Here is an 18403-nt window from a genome sequence, read left to right on the forward strand (position 1 = left end):
ACACACAGGCAGGCACTCACACACTCATACACACACACACGCGCGCACACACAGGCAGGCACTCACACACACACACAGACAGAGGCAGGCACTTACGCACTCAGGCACACACATACACACACAGACACACACACAGACAGGCACTCACCTGCTTTCACTCCACACTCCTCCCCGCTCCCCGAAGCCTCTCCTCCTCCCGAAGCCTCCCCTCCCCATTGGCTCACAGCCACACCACGTGACGCGTCAACGCTAGGAAACACCATTCTCGTGTCTCCTAGCGGCTGACGCGCCACAGCGTGTAGTCAGCTGTGCCGCCAGGGGGGACCGGGACCGGCTCGCGAGGATTCCCCTGCTGGTGGGGAACTCGCGACATAGCCGCCCGCGCCAAAGAGCGCAGCGGGACCGAGGCCTTAGAACGCTGCATCTAACACAGAGGGCAGCTACACTAGCCAATGAGCCACCATACATTGGACACTTTTTTTTTATTATTCTTATAAAGTACTGTATATCCCTCCAGCTAAACCGTAAAATAAATCGGGGGATATGAATCAGTGACTCATCAGTCGCTAATGACAGCCGTCCTGCTTTGAGGACTGGAGGTCTGTGTGTTAACGCTCACAGAAGGTTTGCTTTGATGCACTGCTGCATTTTCTACTTGTGTCAAATGTAAGAACATTGTTAATAAGTTTAATGTAGAACGTTAGGGAGAGCCGAGCGGCCTTCATGGACATCACAGGAATTCTTGGAACGTTAAGTTTCTGCATTTGCAATTTGCATCTACTGAATGTGGAGAGTGGTTAGAGGGAGACATGGAGATGTTAGATTACACCCAGGATAATATGATGTAACAATTTTGTTGTATTTTACCACTACAGGTATTTTACCACTAAGGCTGTCTCACATTTTAATCTGGTCTTTAACTGTTACATAAGCCTATAATATACATCTCCTCTAGCTGTGCATGCAATGTATTGTATATAATGTATACCCTGTTCATTTATGTAACTATGTATTTGTAACCATGTATTATTTGTCATATTAACTATGTCCAGGACATACTTGAAAACGAGAGGTAACACTCAATGTATTACTTCCTGGTAAAACAATTTATAAATAAATAAATACATTTTCATTTTTAATGCAACGTTAACTCAACAATGCAGAGATGGTTTTTCTTTTCTTCTTGTGTAACGCGTCTGCATAGATCAGTGTAAGAAAGCTCCTAAAACTTCCCTTCCATTGAGATTAGGGATTTATTGTCAGGGAGAGAACAGAAACATCCTACATTTATAGCTGCACCACACTCAATGACCTTAATTGGTCTGTTGGATGCATCAAGCAGACTATACACATACCATCCCGACAGGTTCCTTTGTTATCCAAGTAATGTTTTGACTATGCATATTTTGGGACCCCACGTGTCTGACTTTTTGACACAAAGGACACCTATGTGGTAATAGGACTTGACAGGTCCTAAAAAGCTGCATCTTAAAAGGGAGCTAAACAATATTTACAAGCATACAGGCATACCCCGCATTAACGTACGCAATGGTTCCAGAGCGAAAATGTACTTAAAGTGAAGACCTATCTTTTGCCCACTTATCGATGCTTCGGTACAGGTAGGGAGCCGGTATTGCTGTTCAGGACGTGCTGACAGGCGCATGCGCGAGCTGCCGTTTGCCTATTGGGCGAAGGGAATTAGCGCGTCACTACTACAGCGGTCTGAAGGGCAGAATAAGTGTCCGTACTCGCGAAGCGAGTGTACGGACACAGGGTTATGGTGCTATTGAAAATATGTCCCTACTCGCGAGTGTACTTAAAGTGAGTGTCCTTAAACCGGGGTATGCCTGTATACTCACATGCTTCAAATATCCATTTCCCTAGTGGTTGTGTTTCTACACCTAGATCTACAGTGAATATAGCACACAGTACAAGAATTCCAAACTGCTTGGGACAGACAAGGATCTAATTGTGTTGGCGGTTTTGGAACTGGTAGGCAGAGCTGTTCTTATCTTCTGTCAATTTCTATGTTGGTATACAATGCTCCATTAAATGATAACACAGTATCACACCATTTCCCCTTCTATCAGAAAAGGAAACCGTTTATTAAGATTCTTGACAGAGAGAAGATCAGACACAGTAACAGTGGGGATTTCAAGAGGCAAATCATAGTTTAATTTAATACAGGAGTGAAGTAGGGGGTCTCTGAAGCTGAACCCCGTTAATTTCAGATCTGGGGACCCCCTGCTTCCGGAGGCACTTACCGCCTTAGGGAGTGCTGGTACCCACTCCCGGGTTCACTGCTGCTTCTCAAAGTTCCTGTTCCCTGTGGCCAATAGGATGCCGTGATGTCAGCAGATGCTGCTTCCTATGAACCCATGTGACGAGGGAACTAAAAACTGGAGAAGATTCCGGCAACCCTTTCGGAGGTAAGTAGCTCTGGAAGTAGGGGGTCCCCAGAGCTGACATGAATGGGGTTCAGCTCCAGAGACCCCCTGCTTCAAACCTCTGTTAAATGAAATAACATTTTTTAAAAAGGCTTCAGATTGGAAAGGAAATCCCCATTGCTCCTTTCAAGTAAACCGAACATACAACCCACATGATAAAATCAACCACGGCACCTCCAATCGCCATCTACTGGGTAAGCCAAAGGGCGCTTTTATAGTGGCCGCAAACGCGACGGAGCGCCTCCCGCTCACGCTAAATCTGCACCGAGGTCTGAGGCGACGGAGAGGCGTGACCGTGACGTCACGTGAGTGGTTCGCCCTCATTGGCTGAGCCGCGCACGTGACCCGGCCGCCAAGACAAAATTCTTTGTCTTCTCCAGAAATCGCGCGCGCGGTCAATGGGCGGCCTCTATGAGAAGAGGTTTGCGGTTCGTGCTGCGCATGCGCGCGCCATCGCTGCCACTAGTCGGAACTTGAAATGTGCTGCTGTTTGGGATAGATATTCTTGTATTAGCCACTACCACCTCTGTTGGTATTTTGAAGGAGACTCCCTCATAAGAGAGGGAGATTTGATCCGCATGGTTGACAGATGAAACGTCAGACACATGACAAAGACCTATGGCATTTTAAATCCTGACCATACAGTTCTGAGGCAGAAATGACCGGTATTAAACTATAATGTTGGCCAATCCCAAGAACAAATAAAGAAACACTTTCGTATGATAATAGATTTTAATATATATATATAATATCACATCGGTTGTAAAACATCTTGCTAAAGATATTTTGTACAATATAACAAACTGGACAAAAATATTGACATTTAAGTATTGAATATTAAATCTCTATATATACCAATTCCAACACCTTCAATAAAAGGACATACCGCTGATCTTGTAAGAAAGATGATTTTGTATGGCCCTGTCCACACAAAGGCATGTGTACTGTGCAAAACCCATGACCGCGTAACATTTACCAAGTACAAAGACAGCTTGTGTTTTAATGCATCTCGAATGGCCGTTTGAGACAAATGTATTCTTTATTTGGCACAGGAAAAGCAGAATACCTGCTGACCCTTTGTGTTACTTCTATAAAAAGGCACTTGCCACATCTTTTACTCTGTATATCTGCTTTCTTCCTAAAGCCAGAGCACATTTGTAACCAAATACAACAAAGATGTACTCAATATGTTCTTAACCATGAAAGCACCATTGCACGGGTCATCTGCAAGTATGTTTTTTTTGTTGTGTTTTAATCATAGTGTCAAAATGCAGCCTGTGTATTTGTAAGAACTGCAGTATTGCCAACATTACTCCATGTCCTCATAAGACTGGAGTCCACTTCTTATTATCCATATTCCTAAATGACAACTAGAGTGCGCTAGGATTTGAGTTGGCACATATGGACTATATCAGTCTCCTGATGACAGAGCTATCTTGGCCATTCTAGAAATAATGAAAAACATTACGTAATATTAGTATCCCATTATATTCCCTGAGCTCAAAGGGGCAATAGTAATGATTAGTGGCAGATGCGCCCCAGGAAATAAACCCCCTATGCTCAAGAATAATCCGACTAACGCTCTCACGTTTAATCCCTGTGCAGTTAGGACGGTATAAAGGCATAGAAAATCTTGCAAGAAATTGTCAACGAAGGTGTTACTCTGATGTGCAAATATTCTGCTAAAGTATTTCACTTATCTGATATTCCACTGTTGGAACAGAGATTCAAATGTACACCCTGTCTTGTTATTGCCTACTTGTTACAACCCCGTCTGTTAAAACATGCAATGCTACTTTATGTTAACACCCAGCTTGGCACAATGTCTTAGTTTAGGCTTCACAATTTCGAAACCATAATGCGTCGTTACATACTTAAAATGAATGGATTAGCAAGGATTAAGAAAGTGTGTGTCCTGCGGGTCTATTGGTGTTGCTAATTACCTTGCCGTCGACCTCACAGACGTGCTAAACATCCGTTCTGCCAGAACACAACATCAACAAAGTGTCGTTTGCGGGCTAATAAACGATTTAAAAATCGTCATTGCAAAATGTGCTGTTTTCCCATGTTCTGTAGCTGTGTAGAAAGTGTGAGAGACAAAACACAACTTTTCTTCAAACGAAGTGTACAAAAATATTTAATTACTGAATAGGGCTAGATAATTAGGTACTAAATTACCTGTAATGATCTTTTTGCTGCAGCACACGTACTCATTTTAATATACCGGTCTCATTATGCCATCTTACCCATCTGCTTTCTATTTAGCCATCTTTCTATTTTTATTACCTAGCACTAGCCAAAAATCATGTTAATAAATTAAACTGCACCTCTAAAAGAAGCAGGAAAGGAGATTTAAGTGATTTAACAGTAACTAAACCCAACATTTCTGAAACCTTGTGAAGCACACAGAATTTGGAATTTTAAAGAAAAATACCCCTTGTGAGCACATTCGCATTTCTCAGACGGGTCTGCGACCCTGCCTTTCCCCATTCTCTCTTAGCATACAATGCTGCCACTGCAGCCAAGGATTCTGGGTAATGGCATACAAATGACACCCTCCTGCAGGAGAACTGGCTTTTGGGTTTTGACACCCATTCCTACTGGGGGGCACAATAAACATTTTGATCAAATGTCTGAATATATTCTTCATTTATAATCATCTCATCCGAATAGCAATAATCATGTCTGACACCAAGAGAGAGAAAAAAAAAAAAAAAAAAACCCCACCACCGCCAATAGGACAATGAAACAAGAAAAAAAACCATGATCAACAAGGTAATTGTCATCCAATTCCATTGGAGAGAGTTTCGAGCACCGAAACACAACATTTTCAACCCAGCTTTCTAATTTGGCACCTCGGAACATTGAGATTGTGTGCAGCGGGTCTCCCAAAAAGCACAACTGGCATATACAATTTCAGCGCTTAGCACCAGCCCTGAAGAATTTTTGCTGGAATTTATTCTGCCCTAAATTCCTGTTGAAACATAAGAAATGGTAATATATAATTTATGCATTAATATATGTGCACATAGAAATATTTGGGCTAGCACGTGTCTGGAATCAGAATATTAAGCAGGAGTCGAGGATATTTTCTAGAAGTAGAGGTCGGAGTTTAAAAAGTCGTGTGACCAGACTAGTTTGGGTATAAAACAGGCATTTCCATACTGTCAGGTCTTAAGACAAATGGATTTTTTTTTTTACAGACTAAAATGTTGCAACGGTTATCAGCCAACATCCAGTTGTTAGTATTGGCTTCAAAGTGCCTACAAGTGAAGTGATTTATGACATTTCATCCGCTTGGACAAACCCATACTGCACCCAAGTGTTTTGTTTGGGCTTGTAGAATGAAGTCATGACCATTTATGATTAACCGATAAAGAAAACAAGTGTGCAAACATTTAAGTGTATAAAGTATTCCAAAATCCTAACCACAAAACTTCAACCGCACTACAATATAAAATAAAAAAGAAAAAGAAATGGCAGATTTTGGTTGGGCGGTTCATTTTGTGGGAGGACGCGATCTCAGCAGCCACATTTGCCTTGGTCTTTGTCCTCATTTAATTGCTCTGTAGAGCTGTGGCCGTTGGACCGTACCACCCCTTGAGGTATCCAAGACTTGTCCACGCACCGTTCCATGCGCTTCATGATCAGGTCCAGTAGAGTTTCCACCGCTTTGTTCACGCTGGTTCCGTTTGCAGCGCTGGTCTCAAAGTACGGTATTCTGAGAAGAGCAGGACACGATTAAAGCAAATGGTTAATCTGTATCAGTGTTTTTCAACAGGGGTTCCTGGGCATCCTAAAGTGCTCCCTGCAATTTTCAGGTCATAATAAATACAGAACAATTTACAACTAATTTGATCTCAGACGCGCTATTAGAGAGGATCGGGGTTCGTTACAATGCATCTGATCTCAGGCACACTATTTGAGAGGGTTGGGGTTCCTTACAATGCATCTGATCTCAGACGCGCTATTAGAGAGGGTTGGGGGTTCCTTACAATGCATCTGATCTCAGAAACACTATTTGAGAGGGTTGGGGTTCCTTACAATGCATCTGATCTCAGACACACTATTTGAGAGGGTTGGGGTTCCTTACAATGCATCTGATCTCAGACACACTATTTGAGAGGGTTGGGGGTTCCTTAACCAAAAATACATTTGAAAACCACTGATCTGTATATATAGTTGCAAGTCCTAGGAGCTGTATACCAAGGTTCTTCAACTTGCAGGCCTTGGCCTGTCTGCTCCTACTCATTTCATACTAGTTGGCTAGGCACCTAAGTGCAATTCTTTTCACAGGTAAGTTAAAGAAATGTGAATATGTATGGTACAGATGTTTTTTTCCCCCCATGTTTTTGCAAATGTATTTATTTTTATCCTGGTCACATGTCCCACAGTGAAGCAATGCAATAATAAGATTTTCTGCAGGGTCTATTAAAGATGGCCACCTTTGTGGATTGCTAAAAACGGCATAATACATTTTTTCTCATTTAGTTGTAAACTCGACTCGTGTTTAATAGCAGCAGCATGTATTCGGTCAAATGTAATTTTAAGCTTTCCAGACTGAAGCTGTAGACTTACATTTGTAAAATTAATGAACTTTTCTTCAACACTGAACCAACCACGAATATAGACATGAGCATTATATTATATTGCCCACAGCTTTTAGTTTCAGCGAACACTGCTACGTCGGACAGCTACTTTAAGCGGCTATCCACATTGGACTGTGAAAAAGCTTAGCTAACCAGTGTCACCATTAATAATGTATTTGGTAATTCCATCCTTGAACTAATACTTTATACATAAACTCTAACAGGCAATTGTATGCTGAAAAAACAGACCTAATGTAACTGCTGTTATATAGAGCACAGTGCAGTGGTTCCCAACATTTTTTACATTGTGCACCCCCTTCCAAACCCCTAATTAATAGATCTTATTGCCTAATCGTCAAACTATTGCTAACAAAACTGTATGCCCGATCCCAGGCAGTATAGTGTCCTGAGCTCGTGGGGGAACACACGCTGACTTAGGCCCCAAACAGCAGAAAGCAATGGGGAAGGGTTATAGTTGTTCATTACTGCAGGAACTTCTAAAGTCACGCCCCACAATGCCTTGCTGCTGTGTATGCAAAGCATTGTGGGGAGCGACGTTGGAAGCTCCTGCTGTAATTAACAGTTATACCCCCACGCTAAGGTGCACTTTGGGGCCTTAGTAAGTGCGCAGTCCCTACACAGGCTAAGGAACCCACTCTACTGCCTGTGTGTACGTATTTTGGGGGGGAGAACCCAGTTACAACAACCCTAAGGAACTTTATCATCAGGGGGGGATTACCCCTGATGAAGTTCCGTTGATCGGAACAAAACGCGTAGGGTTATTGTAACTTTATGCCTAAATTAACCCCGTAGTGCCTCAGTACCTTCTAACTGCCTCAGCACGGTATACAAGTTAGAGGACTATAGTTGTGGGATCCGGTTAGCTGGATCAGCTGGAGCTGACGGACTTTCCCACTACCATCTGACGTCACAGAAACGGGGCCAAGTAAACATCGTGTGATCCATCCATTGGAGTCGCGCTGATCACACAGACGCACCGGGAGGAGGAGAGGGGGACGCGGGCATTTCCCTTCCGATTGCCCGTGAGGGGGCATACACCCACATTATCCCTTTTTACCTGTTACATTGTAAGTAGCCATTTGTCTTTTGCGTTATAAACATCATCTCACACTACTTCACCATATTGGGTCTTTTCCCGTCATTTACAGGATCAGTCCGAGTGGGGATTCTACACTTACATCCTATCAGGAACATTTATGATAGATTGTATTCACAGTGACTACCATCCACTGTTTGTCTACATTGTTGCTCCCTATGTCTAACTGTTTATTATATTATATATATTGTATCTATATCTATATATATATTTAACCAGACGTTTGCATGACTACTAAGCCCAACACGAGAGAGACAGACAACCACATGTAAATCTATGCAGAATGCCATGTTATCAAATACAACTCCCTAATATTCCCCAAAATAACTTTACAATTAAATACCAACTCAAGTGAACACATTGAAGTACAGTATTTGTCATAACAATTGTAGCTATCGCATTCACTTATAGATGGTGTCAAAGGATGTAACATATACCCTCCACCTGCTACTATGTATCCAATACCTTTCAGTTTTGCAAAAACACATTCTGCTTTTCTTTTACAGCAGAGAATTTACATTAGGAAATTACTGGCAAACAAGAAATAAAGCTAAATACTGAACAAATAACCACTTATCTACACTGAACACCATTTCCCAATTAGCGGTGGTTCAGCAGACATCTGACGGAGCAGGCCTAATTGTGTCAGCCACAACAATACGTGGAAGGAAGCTGCTCACCCATATTTCTCTGCAAATTCCTTGGCCTCCTCTTCCTTCACTGCCCTCTGATCATCGAGATCACTTTTATTTCCACACAACACAATATCAGGGTTTTCACAGTATGCATGGATTTGCAGCTGACCTACAGGGGAAAAAAAGGATGTAACTCAGACCCATTACAGCCCACACGCACAACGCTCTGTTAACTCGCGGCTCATAATGAAATGTTTTCAAAATCAGTAAAAGGACGTGATGTTCCCTGTTCCTCGTTATGAACAACCCAAGTGTGCCACACCAAATCATGCACATTTTATTACAAGCACTTTCAGAGGTTAGGGAGTCAATGGCAGGACCCCATAGTTGGAACATTGTTCCACAACAAAGCGTTATGCATTGAGATTTGGACAGCCACCTCATGCCCAACATATGACAATGTAATTCTGAATCCAAATCATCTATAAAATATTATTGTCCCATCTCTTAGGGGGTATGTTATAATATTATAAGGGGAAAAGCCTTAGATATTAGCACAATCAAAACGTAACTTTTATTAAATACCAATACAATTAAACTGTCAAGCTACTCCAAAAATATTAAAAATCCCAATGGTACAGATTACTTATCTATAGCAGGAGTGAGCACCTTGTAACTAGAATGAAAGAGCGCAGTACTGCTCAAAATGTAGTTCCCAAGTAGCGGTTTACTAAATATTACCCAGTGTGGACACGTTATAACCCTCACAATGCATTGGTGAACAGTGACAACGCATCATTTTTTTCTTAAGGGGGAAGGGAGAGACAGCATACTGCATTATTATACCATACCCCTAAGGCTTCGTCCATAGTGCAGGATACGGTGCAAGCTGCGTGCCGAAACTAACACTAGGACGCCAATGCATACGCGCATAGTGCGCGCGCACATGCGCTACAGGGAGAGCGGCGCTTCACAGTACAAACAAGCTTGTATTTCCAGCGCAATGCTGGATCATGAAGGAGCGCAGAAGCTAGCGTGTTCTACTATGGACGCAGCCTGAGAGTGCACGACAGAAAATATGGGTCTATTCTCTTTAGGGATTATTTGCTTTATATCAGGAGTGGCCAACTCCAGTCCTCAAGGGCCACCAACAGGTCAGGTTTTAAGGCTATCCCTGCTTCAGCACAGGTGGCTCAATCAGTGGCTCAGTCATAATGGGCAATGCTGCTATGGAGCAAAGCATTGTGGGGTTGTGGGGAGCGACTTTGGAAGCTGCTGCTGTAATTGACAGCTATACCCCCCCCCCCCCCACACACACACACACACACACACACACACACTAAGGTGCAGTTTGGGCCCTTAGTAAGTGCACAGTCCACACAAAGGCGAAGGAACCCACTATACTGCCTGGTATCCGCCATTCCAGATTTTTTTTGTTTTTGGAGAACCCCTAGGAGTCCTCTCGCGAATCAGTAGGGGGTTCAGAAACCCCTGTTGGGAATCACTGACAGATGGCAGAAACCAGCAGGTGAAATGATGGCAATTTTCAGTGTTTCCCTCTCCAATGTTATGTCAATTACAAACCATTCCGCAGCTAATCTGCAGCACTTGTTCTTGGGTGGGAATCTACATTGACTGTTTCTTGTGTAAGACACCAAGAGGTTTGTAGAAGAAAAGGGTGTTTCCTTGCAATGTGCCGCAAAACAAAATAATAGATGTCAATCAGTCATGTTAAGTTTCCTTTGACAAATAAGATAATACAGTATATAGATATAGCAGGCAGGTCATAAGCCACTGCCACTCTGAGAGTGATAGTTAAATCCGGTGTCTACACGTTAACACCTGTACCATGTATATGTTATGAGAGGAAAGGTGGTGAAGTTTTGGATGGGAGATACATAAGTCCTGCATTTGCAAATTATACCTATCCCTACTAAGGGTTAAAGGCCCAGGGAAGGTTTTGCAGATGAAGCCAGATGCAGATCACATGGCCTTAATTAACAGATTATAAGAAAGGGCAAGCTAGATCAGTTCGCCCCTCTCCCCTTATACCAGCTAGGAGAGCTGGGTGTTAGAGACAGGCACTGGCCTGCAACAAACCTGGTTTACATATGTTTTATTGTTTGGTAAGTGGTAAAGCCACCCAAATGATAGCTAGAGAATTGCTGTCTAGTTAATGCTCAGATAAATCCTAGCTCTATTTTGTCTGTCTTGATTTTGTCTGCTGGAGGGACAAAGAAAATAAAGCACTTAAACCAGAGCTGGATGGTCCTGTGACTGTGCTTTACCCTAGAAGACAATGGGTTTTAAGGTTCCCAGGCAAGAACTCTTCAGGCAAAAAAGGGTATTTTGTCATATTGTATATTAACTTCACCAAAATATATAGGATAAGTATCTATACTATAATTCTAAGTTGGATTCCGTTTGTTTGTATGTCAGAAGCATCGAAACCGCAGAAACAGCACCACATAGCACAACGAAACTGTCACTGGACATTCTGCTGCGGATTTGTAGGTCAACGCAACTATTTTGAGCTTCCTATGTGACTCACCTCCCAAATTATGGACATTCTAAGTTTCCATTGGCTGTCCAGCAAAAATTACAGCAGGAGCGGGGAGCGTGGCTTCTAAGGGAGGGGGCGTGTTTCTGCCAGCGGGGGGGCGGACATGTGCCAGCAGCGACGATAGATCAGCAGTGGGACACACACACAAATGTCCCCCCGCTCTACATCTCACCCCCCCCCACCCCCCGGTCACCCCCCAGATCACATCTCTCTGCTCCCACTCCCCGGTTCAGCTCGCTCCGCCTCAAGACTCGGCAGTGAAAAACCGAAGGGACTGGGGGAACGGAGAGACGGGGGTGGTGGATGGAGGGATGGGACACCCTCCCGCCCCAGAGAGACCCCCTGCTACACACACCCTCCGCCCCAGAGATACAACCGGACACCCCGTCGTCGTCCCCCCGTCCCTGAGAGACCCCCGGACACCCCCCCCCCTGCTCCAGAGAGACCCCCCGGACACCAACATGTGACGCCAGCAGGAGAGGGAGGGGATCGGGCGAAGCCGGGCACAATAGCTAGTCTGTCGTATAAACTTAACACAGGTTGAACTCGATGGACGTGCCTTTTTTTTTTTTCAACCTCACCTACAATTTACCTTAGAAGTGAATTGTAGCATGAACAACTTGACTTCACTGCCTGAGCAACTACATTGGAATTAGCATAAGACGACATTCCTACAGTCACCTTAAAGTCCTTTTGGCAGGCCGTGCTTTCTCCTCAAGGAATTGGTGCCATGTTAATTATGTGGTGTGAGATGTGTTGGGACCTTTACTATTCCTGCGATTGCTGTGTAGGTCTTTAGCAATATAAAAAGAATGCACTGCAGGTAACTCCAGAAAAAGGTAAAAACAGGTATTGCATTATTCAGAAATCTGACAGGCAAATCAATAGGAACACTCACTTATCCAGTTCCTGACATTGAGAAAGCTCTGCTCGCTTGTTAAATCAAACAGCAGGAGGAAGCCCATCGCGTCCCTGAAAAAGGCAGTTGTCAAACTACGAAACCTGGAAAACAAATGAGATATAAAAAGGAAAAAAAGGAAAACAAGCTTTAGGACTCAGAAGTAGAGTTGTGCAATTTTCTCAGCACTTAGCGAAGAACCAATGGTCAATCTCGCATGGTTTGCAAACAATTTCGCAAGCATTTTTTTTTCTATTACCCCCAACTCGCAACAATGATCTTTCTAGACCAGTGTTTTTTTTTCAAACCAGGGTTCCCCGGGCTTCCCTGCAATTTTCAGCTCATTTAAAACTGTGCCAAATGCAAAAGAATTTACAATGCATCCGATCTCAGGGGCGCTATTAGAGAGGGTTGGGGATCCTTACAATGCATCTGATCTCAGACGCACTATTAGAGAGGGTTGGGGATCCTTACAATGCATCTGATCTCAGACACGCTATTAGAGAGGGTTGGGGTTCCTTATAATGCATCTGATCACAGACGCGCTATTAGAGAGGGTTGGGGTTCCTTACAATGCATCTGATCTCAGACGCGCTATTAGAGAGGGTTGGGGTTCCTCAGGATTTCACAATATAATTATAAGGTTCCTTAACCAAAAAAATTGGAAACTACTTCCGGACCCTGAAATAGGGCTTGTGGAGGAGAGGGAAATATCTTGCCAAACGGCACCATTTAAAAAAACTGAACAACACTTTTGCAAATGCAGTTGGGACAGTTTTGAAGATCTCTAATTAGAAGCATGTGGAGCCCGTTACAAACTGTCCCAATATGCTGCGAAGTCAACAGGAGAAAACAAGAATGAGAAGTATTTAAACATTATGAAAATATTCGTGTAGATACTGATCTATCCATGCAGAGATTGGGCAAATGACACCTTGGTTAAATAAGTAAACCATTTATATTCAATAACTCAACATGATTCATACATCTCTATCAACGCATATAGGCTGCTTAAAATATAAATATATTTACATACGTACATACATAAATATATATGTACACACACACACACACACTTAATGTAGCAGCAGTGTTATATGTGCAATGGATGATGGGAGCCCAGTCCGTCCGAAGATATCTCAGTTAATCTCGGATAATGTCCATTATTATGGCCTCTCCTTGCTTTTAAAGTTTCCAGTCCCAATTTAATGGTTCAAATTAGCTAAATGCATTCAACTTTTCTGGAGCCTGGATGTAGCTCTAATAAATCCTTTTGCCCCTATCCAACACGATGCAAATATGTACGTAGAATGGGATTTTCTAACATACATACATCTGAAATTGTACCATTTAAAGGTATGGAGAGTCCCCTTGTCACACCCCTTTCAGTGACTTGCTACACCATGCTAATTACAATGTTACTTAACCTCAGTCTGACTGAGCCACCTGTGCGGAAGCAGGGATATCCTTACAACCTGACCTGTTGGCGGGTCTTCAGGACCGGAGCTGAGAACCCCCGACTTAAACCAATTTTTACTTAATGATGCGCTTCCCACAGTCCGCCAGTTCAATGTCTTAGGGGCCTCTGAATAGGGAAGTGTTTGTCAATAAAGTGGTTCCCCATCCTTCTCACCCTGTCCTTACACACGTTAAGGGAAGGTGGGGACATGCGGAACACACCCACAAACCAAACCCCTCCCAAGCCTAATGTTACAGTCAGAATAAATTAGAAACACTTATAGGTGCCGAATGCGGGTACAAAAGGTATCAATTACCCAGGTGAGACCCCCTTTAACAGGTAGCTGGAATGAGCTCACTTTGTTCCTAGGAGGGAACATGTGAATGCCTCCCGAAGGTCACATAGTACTTACCTCTCCTGCCCTGCAGTGTCCCATAGTTGCAGATGTATTCTCTGCCCTCTACCAGCCACGCCATCTGGGCCATTTGATCGATATACCTGCGAATGGAAATGTCAGAGCTATGTGAGCGGACCACAGGAAGCTGTGCACGAGTGTGCAAGTGAGTGCAAGTGTGTGCAAGTGTGTGCAGTGAGTGGGTGTATGAGATTTCAGTGTAAACTTGTCCAAGTTCTCAGAACTCCCCCATTCCTCAGATTCTTGTATATCATTTTTATACTGTTAAACAAACGTGGAAATAAAAGCTTATTTATTTGAATCTAAGTTGAGTATTTTATTTTTACGGTATAAATCTGCAAATTTTACCTACTGATTTATTTACTTATTTTTTTGATTATTTAGTTTTTCGCTGAATTGTTATTGTGGGCCCTTTAAAATGGAACCGTGCTATTTTTAGCTCCGGGGGGCAGGGGGAAGACCCCACTTCCTGATATAATTACCGGTCTAGTTACCAACGCCGTTTCCAATATTTTCAAAGATGGCGTCCTCCGCTGCAATAACACCCCCTTCCCCCCCTATGGATGCTATCGACTTCCTATCGGCCAGCAGGACGTCGCGGTTATTTTGAGTTCAAGGATTAGAGCTGAAACGCCAGCAACTAGACCGGTAAGAATCCTGAGAACTAGGGGGGCTCGAGCACAACATAGCACAAGAGGACCACCTTGATTTAAATAATGTCAAAAAAGTCAATAGTAAAAATAAATGTAAAAATATCAAAGTCGGGGAGATAGCCGCTTTAACTACTTTGAAGGAGTTGGTGAAATGTACATTTAAAGGAGAGATCCACGTACCAACATATACAGAAATTGCCATAACCTGAGACACAGCAATAACACACATTCCCCATCATTTTTATTGGTCCCTTCTTCATTTAAGTTGATTTGATTTGCAAACGTAGAATAACCAATGCATCTTTTTATTACAGCTTTTCTCAATACAGCTTTTATTCAGCACGAGCTTGAAGCTTAGGCTGAGTCCATGCTGCCGTGGACCGCGTGGAGGCGACTACGCGCTGCGCGATCACATTGCCTTAAGGCATTGATCGCGCCCACAGACCACGTGGGCAACAGCAGGAGGGGGCACACGTTACGCGAGGAATCAGTTGAAGCTGATTTCTTGGCGTGATGGGCAGGTCACGTGAGCGGTTCGCCCAATGAGGGCGAACTAGCCCCCCGACAGCGCGTCTACCATGACCTGAAAGCGCACCCGCTTCACGCGGGTGACATCACGGACATGCACGCCTCCGCGCGGGCAAAAGCTGTATGGACATATTCTTACACTTTAACCGAGGTAATAATGCAATCACAAAGTCCAAAGCGGCAGTAATCGTAGGGTGACCGGATTCTCCAAAGCAGAGACTGGGACACAATAAAATAATTATTTCTAAAACAAATGACATCACATCAAAAAAAAATATTATAATGGTATTTGTCTGATAGCGTCCCCATTTATGCTGTATTGTTGATTTAATTCAGTTTCCCAACATACAGTAACACAGACTCTCGAGAGTAGTAACATGACAAGAGACAGGAGTGCCCAATGCTACATCCCATTGACAAAACATATATGGTAAAAAGTACAAAGTAAAATACTTCAATAATAATATTAAATACTTGGTTATTTAGTTAACCCTTTGGCCAAAGCGTCATAAGCCTGCATACCAACGCCAAGGTATAATCTATTTCTGACTGGTAGCAGTCGTTTGGAGGCTGGTGGCACCTCCCCCCAGAGCTCACTCCTCCTCCTTCACCTTTTTAACTTGGGAGGTCTTTTCACTTTGCTGCAGGAACAGGACCCATAATGGTTCTTCCCCTCCTACAGAGGTAAAAGGAAGGGTTCACAGTGTAGTGTAGGACCTGCATTAATTTGGTTATACCTTGCCGTTGGTATGCAGGCTTATGACTCTTTGGCCAAAGGGTTATCTAAATAACCAAGTATTTAATATTATTATTGAAGTATTTTACTTTATACTTTTTACCATATATGTTTTGTCAATTTGATGTAGCATTGGGCACCGCTGTCTCTTGTTATATACAATTGCCACGCTCAGTAGCTCTCTTGTTGACATAAATATATATTCATGATGTGGTGGATGTGGGAGTTTGAGCTAGCTGGCAATGTGTGTAGTAAAATGACAGGTTGGTTTATATGAATAAATCGTTTCATTAGAGTTTACCAGTATATTTAAAAAGTTTACTCCTTGATTATAATCAATAACATAAAAACTTATATTTTTTTACGGTTTTACAAGTTTTAAGCGAGTCCAAACCGGGCAAAAGCTACAAACCGGGACAGTTGAACGATTGAGAAAATTGTCAGGAAACCGGGATGTTTAATGAAAATCTGGGACTGTCCCGGCAAAATTAGGACATATGGTCAACCCCTAAGTCACGGGTGCTCAACTCCAGTACTTACGCCCCCCGTCCCCCCCATCAGGTCAGGATATCCCAGCTTCAGCAGTGGTGGCTCAATCAATCCCTGCTTCAGCACAGGTGGCTCAATCAGAGGCTCAGTCTTGGACTGAACCTCTGATTGAGCCACCTATGCTGAAGCTGGTATGTACTGAAAACTTGACCTGTTTGGGGGGGGGGGGGGGGGGTCGGGGGCTTGAGGACTGGAGTTAAGCACCTCTGCCCTAAATAATGGTGGCTGAGTTATAAAGCAATTTAGAAAACCTTAACTGCCGTTATAGCCAATATTCCTGTGAAAATGCGTTTACCCCATAATGACTGCAAAAACAGAGCGTTATTACATTATCTCACAAGGACTCCTGTGGTTTGGATGAAAAAGGGCGAAATGCAACATGTGAAAAATAAACACATTAACTTGACAGTCGACATGGGACGGTACCATTAGCACCAGCTTTCGGCAGCATTTATATCAAAAAAATCCCCATGATACAAGCACACAGCACACAGCACACAGCACACAGCACACAGCACACAACACACAACACACACCCGTAGAAATATGTCCATGGAAAAGAATGTTTCCATTACACTGGCCTCCATAAAAATGCACGGCCCATGCCAATTTCAGCGAGGGTGCACTACGGACATATCTACTCTCATCTAATCAAATGTGGGGTCATAAAATGATTAGAAGACAGAAGGTGGCTGCAAACTGGCACCGGTGTTAGCAAACAGACTCGTTTTTATAACAGACATATAACATGATGCTGCCGTTAATGTAGCCACTGAAGTATCCTAATTGGCACCAACAGTTCTATGGGCATACAGACCAGGGTTATAAAATGACCACATGACCACTAATAAATTACTGTCTATTTAACCTGAAGTGGAAGGAGGGAAAAAAGATGAACCCAAAGTGTACAGAAAGGGATCCCACACACACGCTCCCTGCTGCTGCACATTGGAGCAGCCTCCTGCGGTCATATCCTCATATAGAAGCAGCGAGCAGCATCTCTTATCCTTCTCCTAGAAAGGATTACTGAACCACCAAGCACACGCACCCGTCTTGCAGTGTATGTGAATGTGTGATTTCGCTGGTTAGCCTTAAAACATGGCCTGGCTGGACTGTCCGGAGACGAGGCTTTGGAAACACAGAGCTAGAGGATGCTGGCTGCCTGTATATTGACATCTACTTATGGGATACTGTAGGCGATGCCAGCAGAGGTAAGTCCAGGAGACAAGAAAAGGCTTTTTTTCAGCCAAACAAGGCATCAGGCAGGTGTTAACTCCTCACAACCTTGGCTGGTAGAAGGCTCACGCCTGCTACTGATACCTACTGAAGCAATCCGTATCCATCTTCAATAATTTTTTTCCTATTGGATTAGGGGGGGGGGGGGGTAGAGATGTTCCTCTAAAGCTGATCTGTGCTATTTTCAGCTCCTGATCTCCCCCCCCCCCCCCCACCCCCACATTACCGGTGTAAATCTCCAGGTATTACTTCTTGGTTTTGAAAGGAGATTTAAATGGCCGTCCAATCGGAAGTTGTGGCTTTCTGCTGGTCTGAGATTTGGCAGCCATTTTGTTTCCCCGGAGGCCGATTTAAATCCGGTAACATCACTGGTGAGAATCCCGGGAAGTGGGGGGTTCCCAGAATGGAAAATACTGCAGATGAACTCTATAGCAGGGGTGCTTAACTCCAGTCCTCAAGATCCCCCAAGAGGTTGGGTTTTAAGGATATCCCAGCTTCAGCACAGGTGGCTCAGTCTTCAACTGCTCTAGAGAAAAACCCCATCTTAAAAAGAAAACTGGGTTGTTTAACAAAAATTA

General features: G+C 43.4%; 1 protein-coding gene across 5 annotated transcripts in view; it reads right to left on the reverse strand.

Moving 5' to 3' along the window:
* Window positions 1-3160: 3160 nt before the first annotated feature.
* Window positions 3161-18403, reverse strand: part of RAB27A (RAB27A, member RAS oncogene family) — a 62381-nt gene continuing 47138 nt past the window's right edge. For 4 of the 5 annotated variants that reach the window (XM_075575730.1, XM_075575731.1, XM_075575732.1 and 1 more), the window contains 4 exons: window positions 14121-14206; window positions 12250-12353; window positions 8834-8957; window positions 3161-6168 (listed from right to left, as the gene is read on the reverse strand). In XM_075575730.1, coding sequence (XP_075431845.1) covers window positions 5970-6168; window positions 8834-8957; window positions 12250-12353; window positions 14121-14206 — 513 coding nt within the window. In that variant the 3' untranslated portion in view covers window positions 3161-5969. The remainder of the gene's footprint in view (window positions 6169-8833; window positions 8958-12249; window positions 12354-14120; window positions 14207-18403) is intronic. The other variant, XM_075575729.1, reaches the window with a different exon arrangement.

This window comes from Ascaphus truei, chromosome 18 (genome assembly GCF_040206685.1).
Source record: "Ascaphus truei isolate aAscTru1 chromosome 18, aAscTru1.hap1, whole genome shotgun sequence".
Classification (NCBI taxonomy): Eukaryota; Metazoa; Chordata; class Amphibia; order Anura; family Ascaphidae; genus Ascaphus; species Ascaphus truei.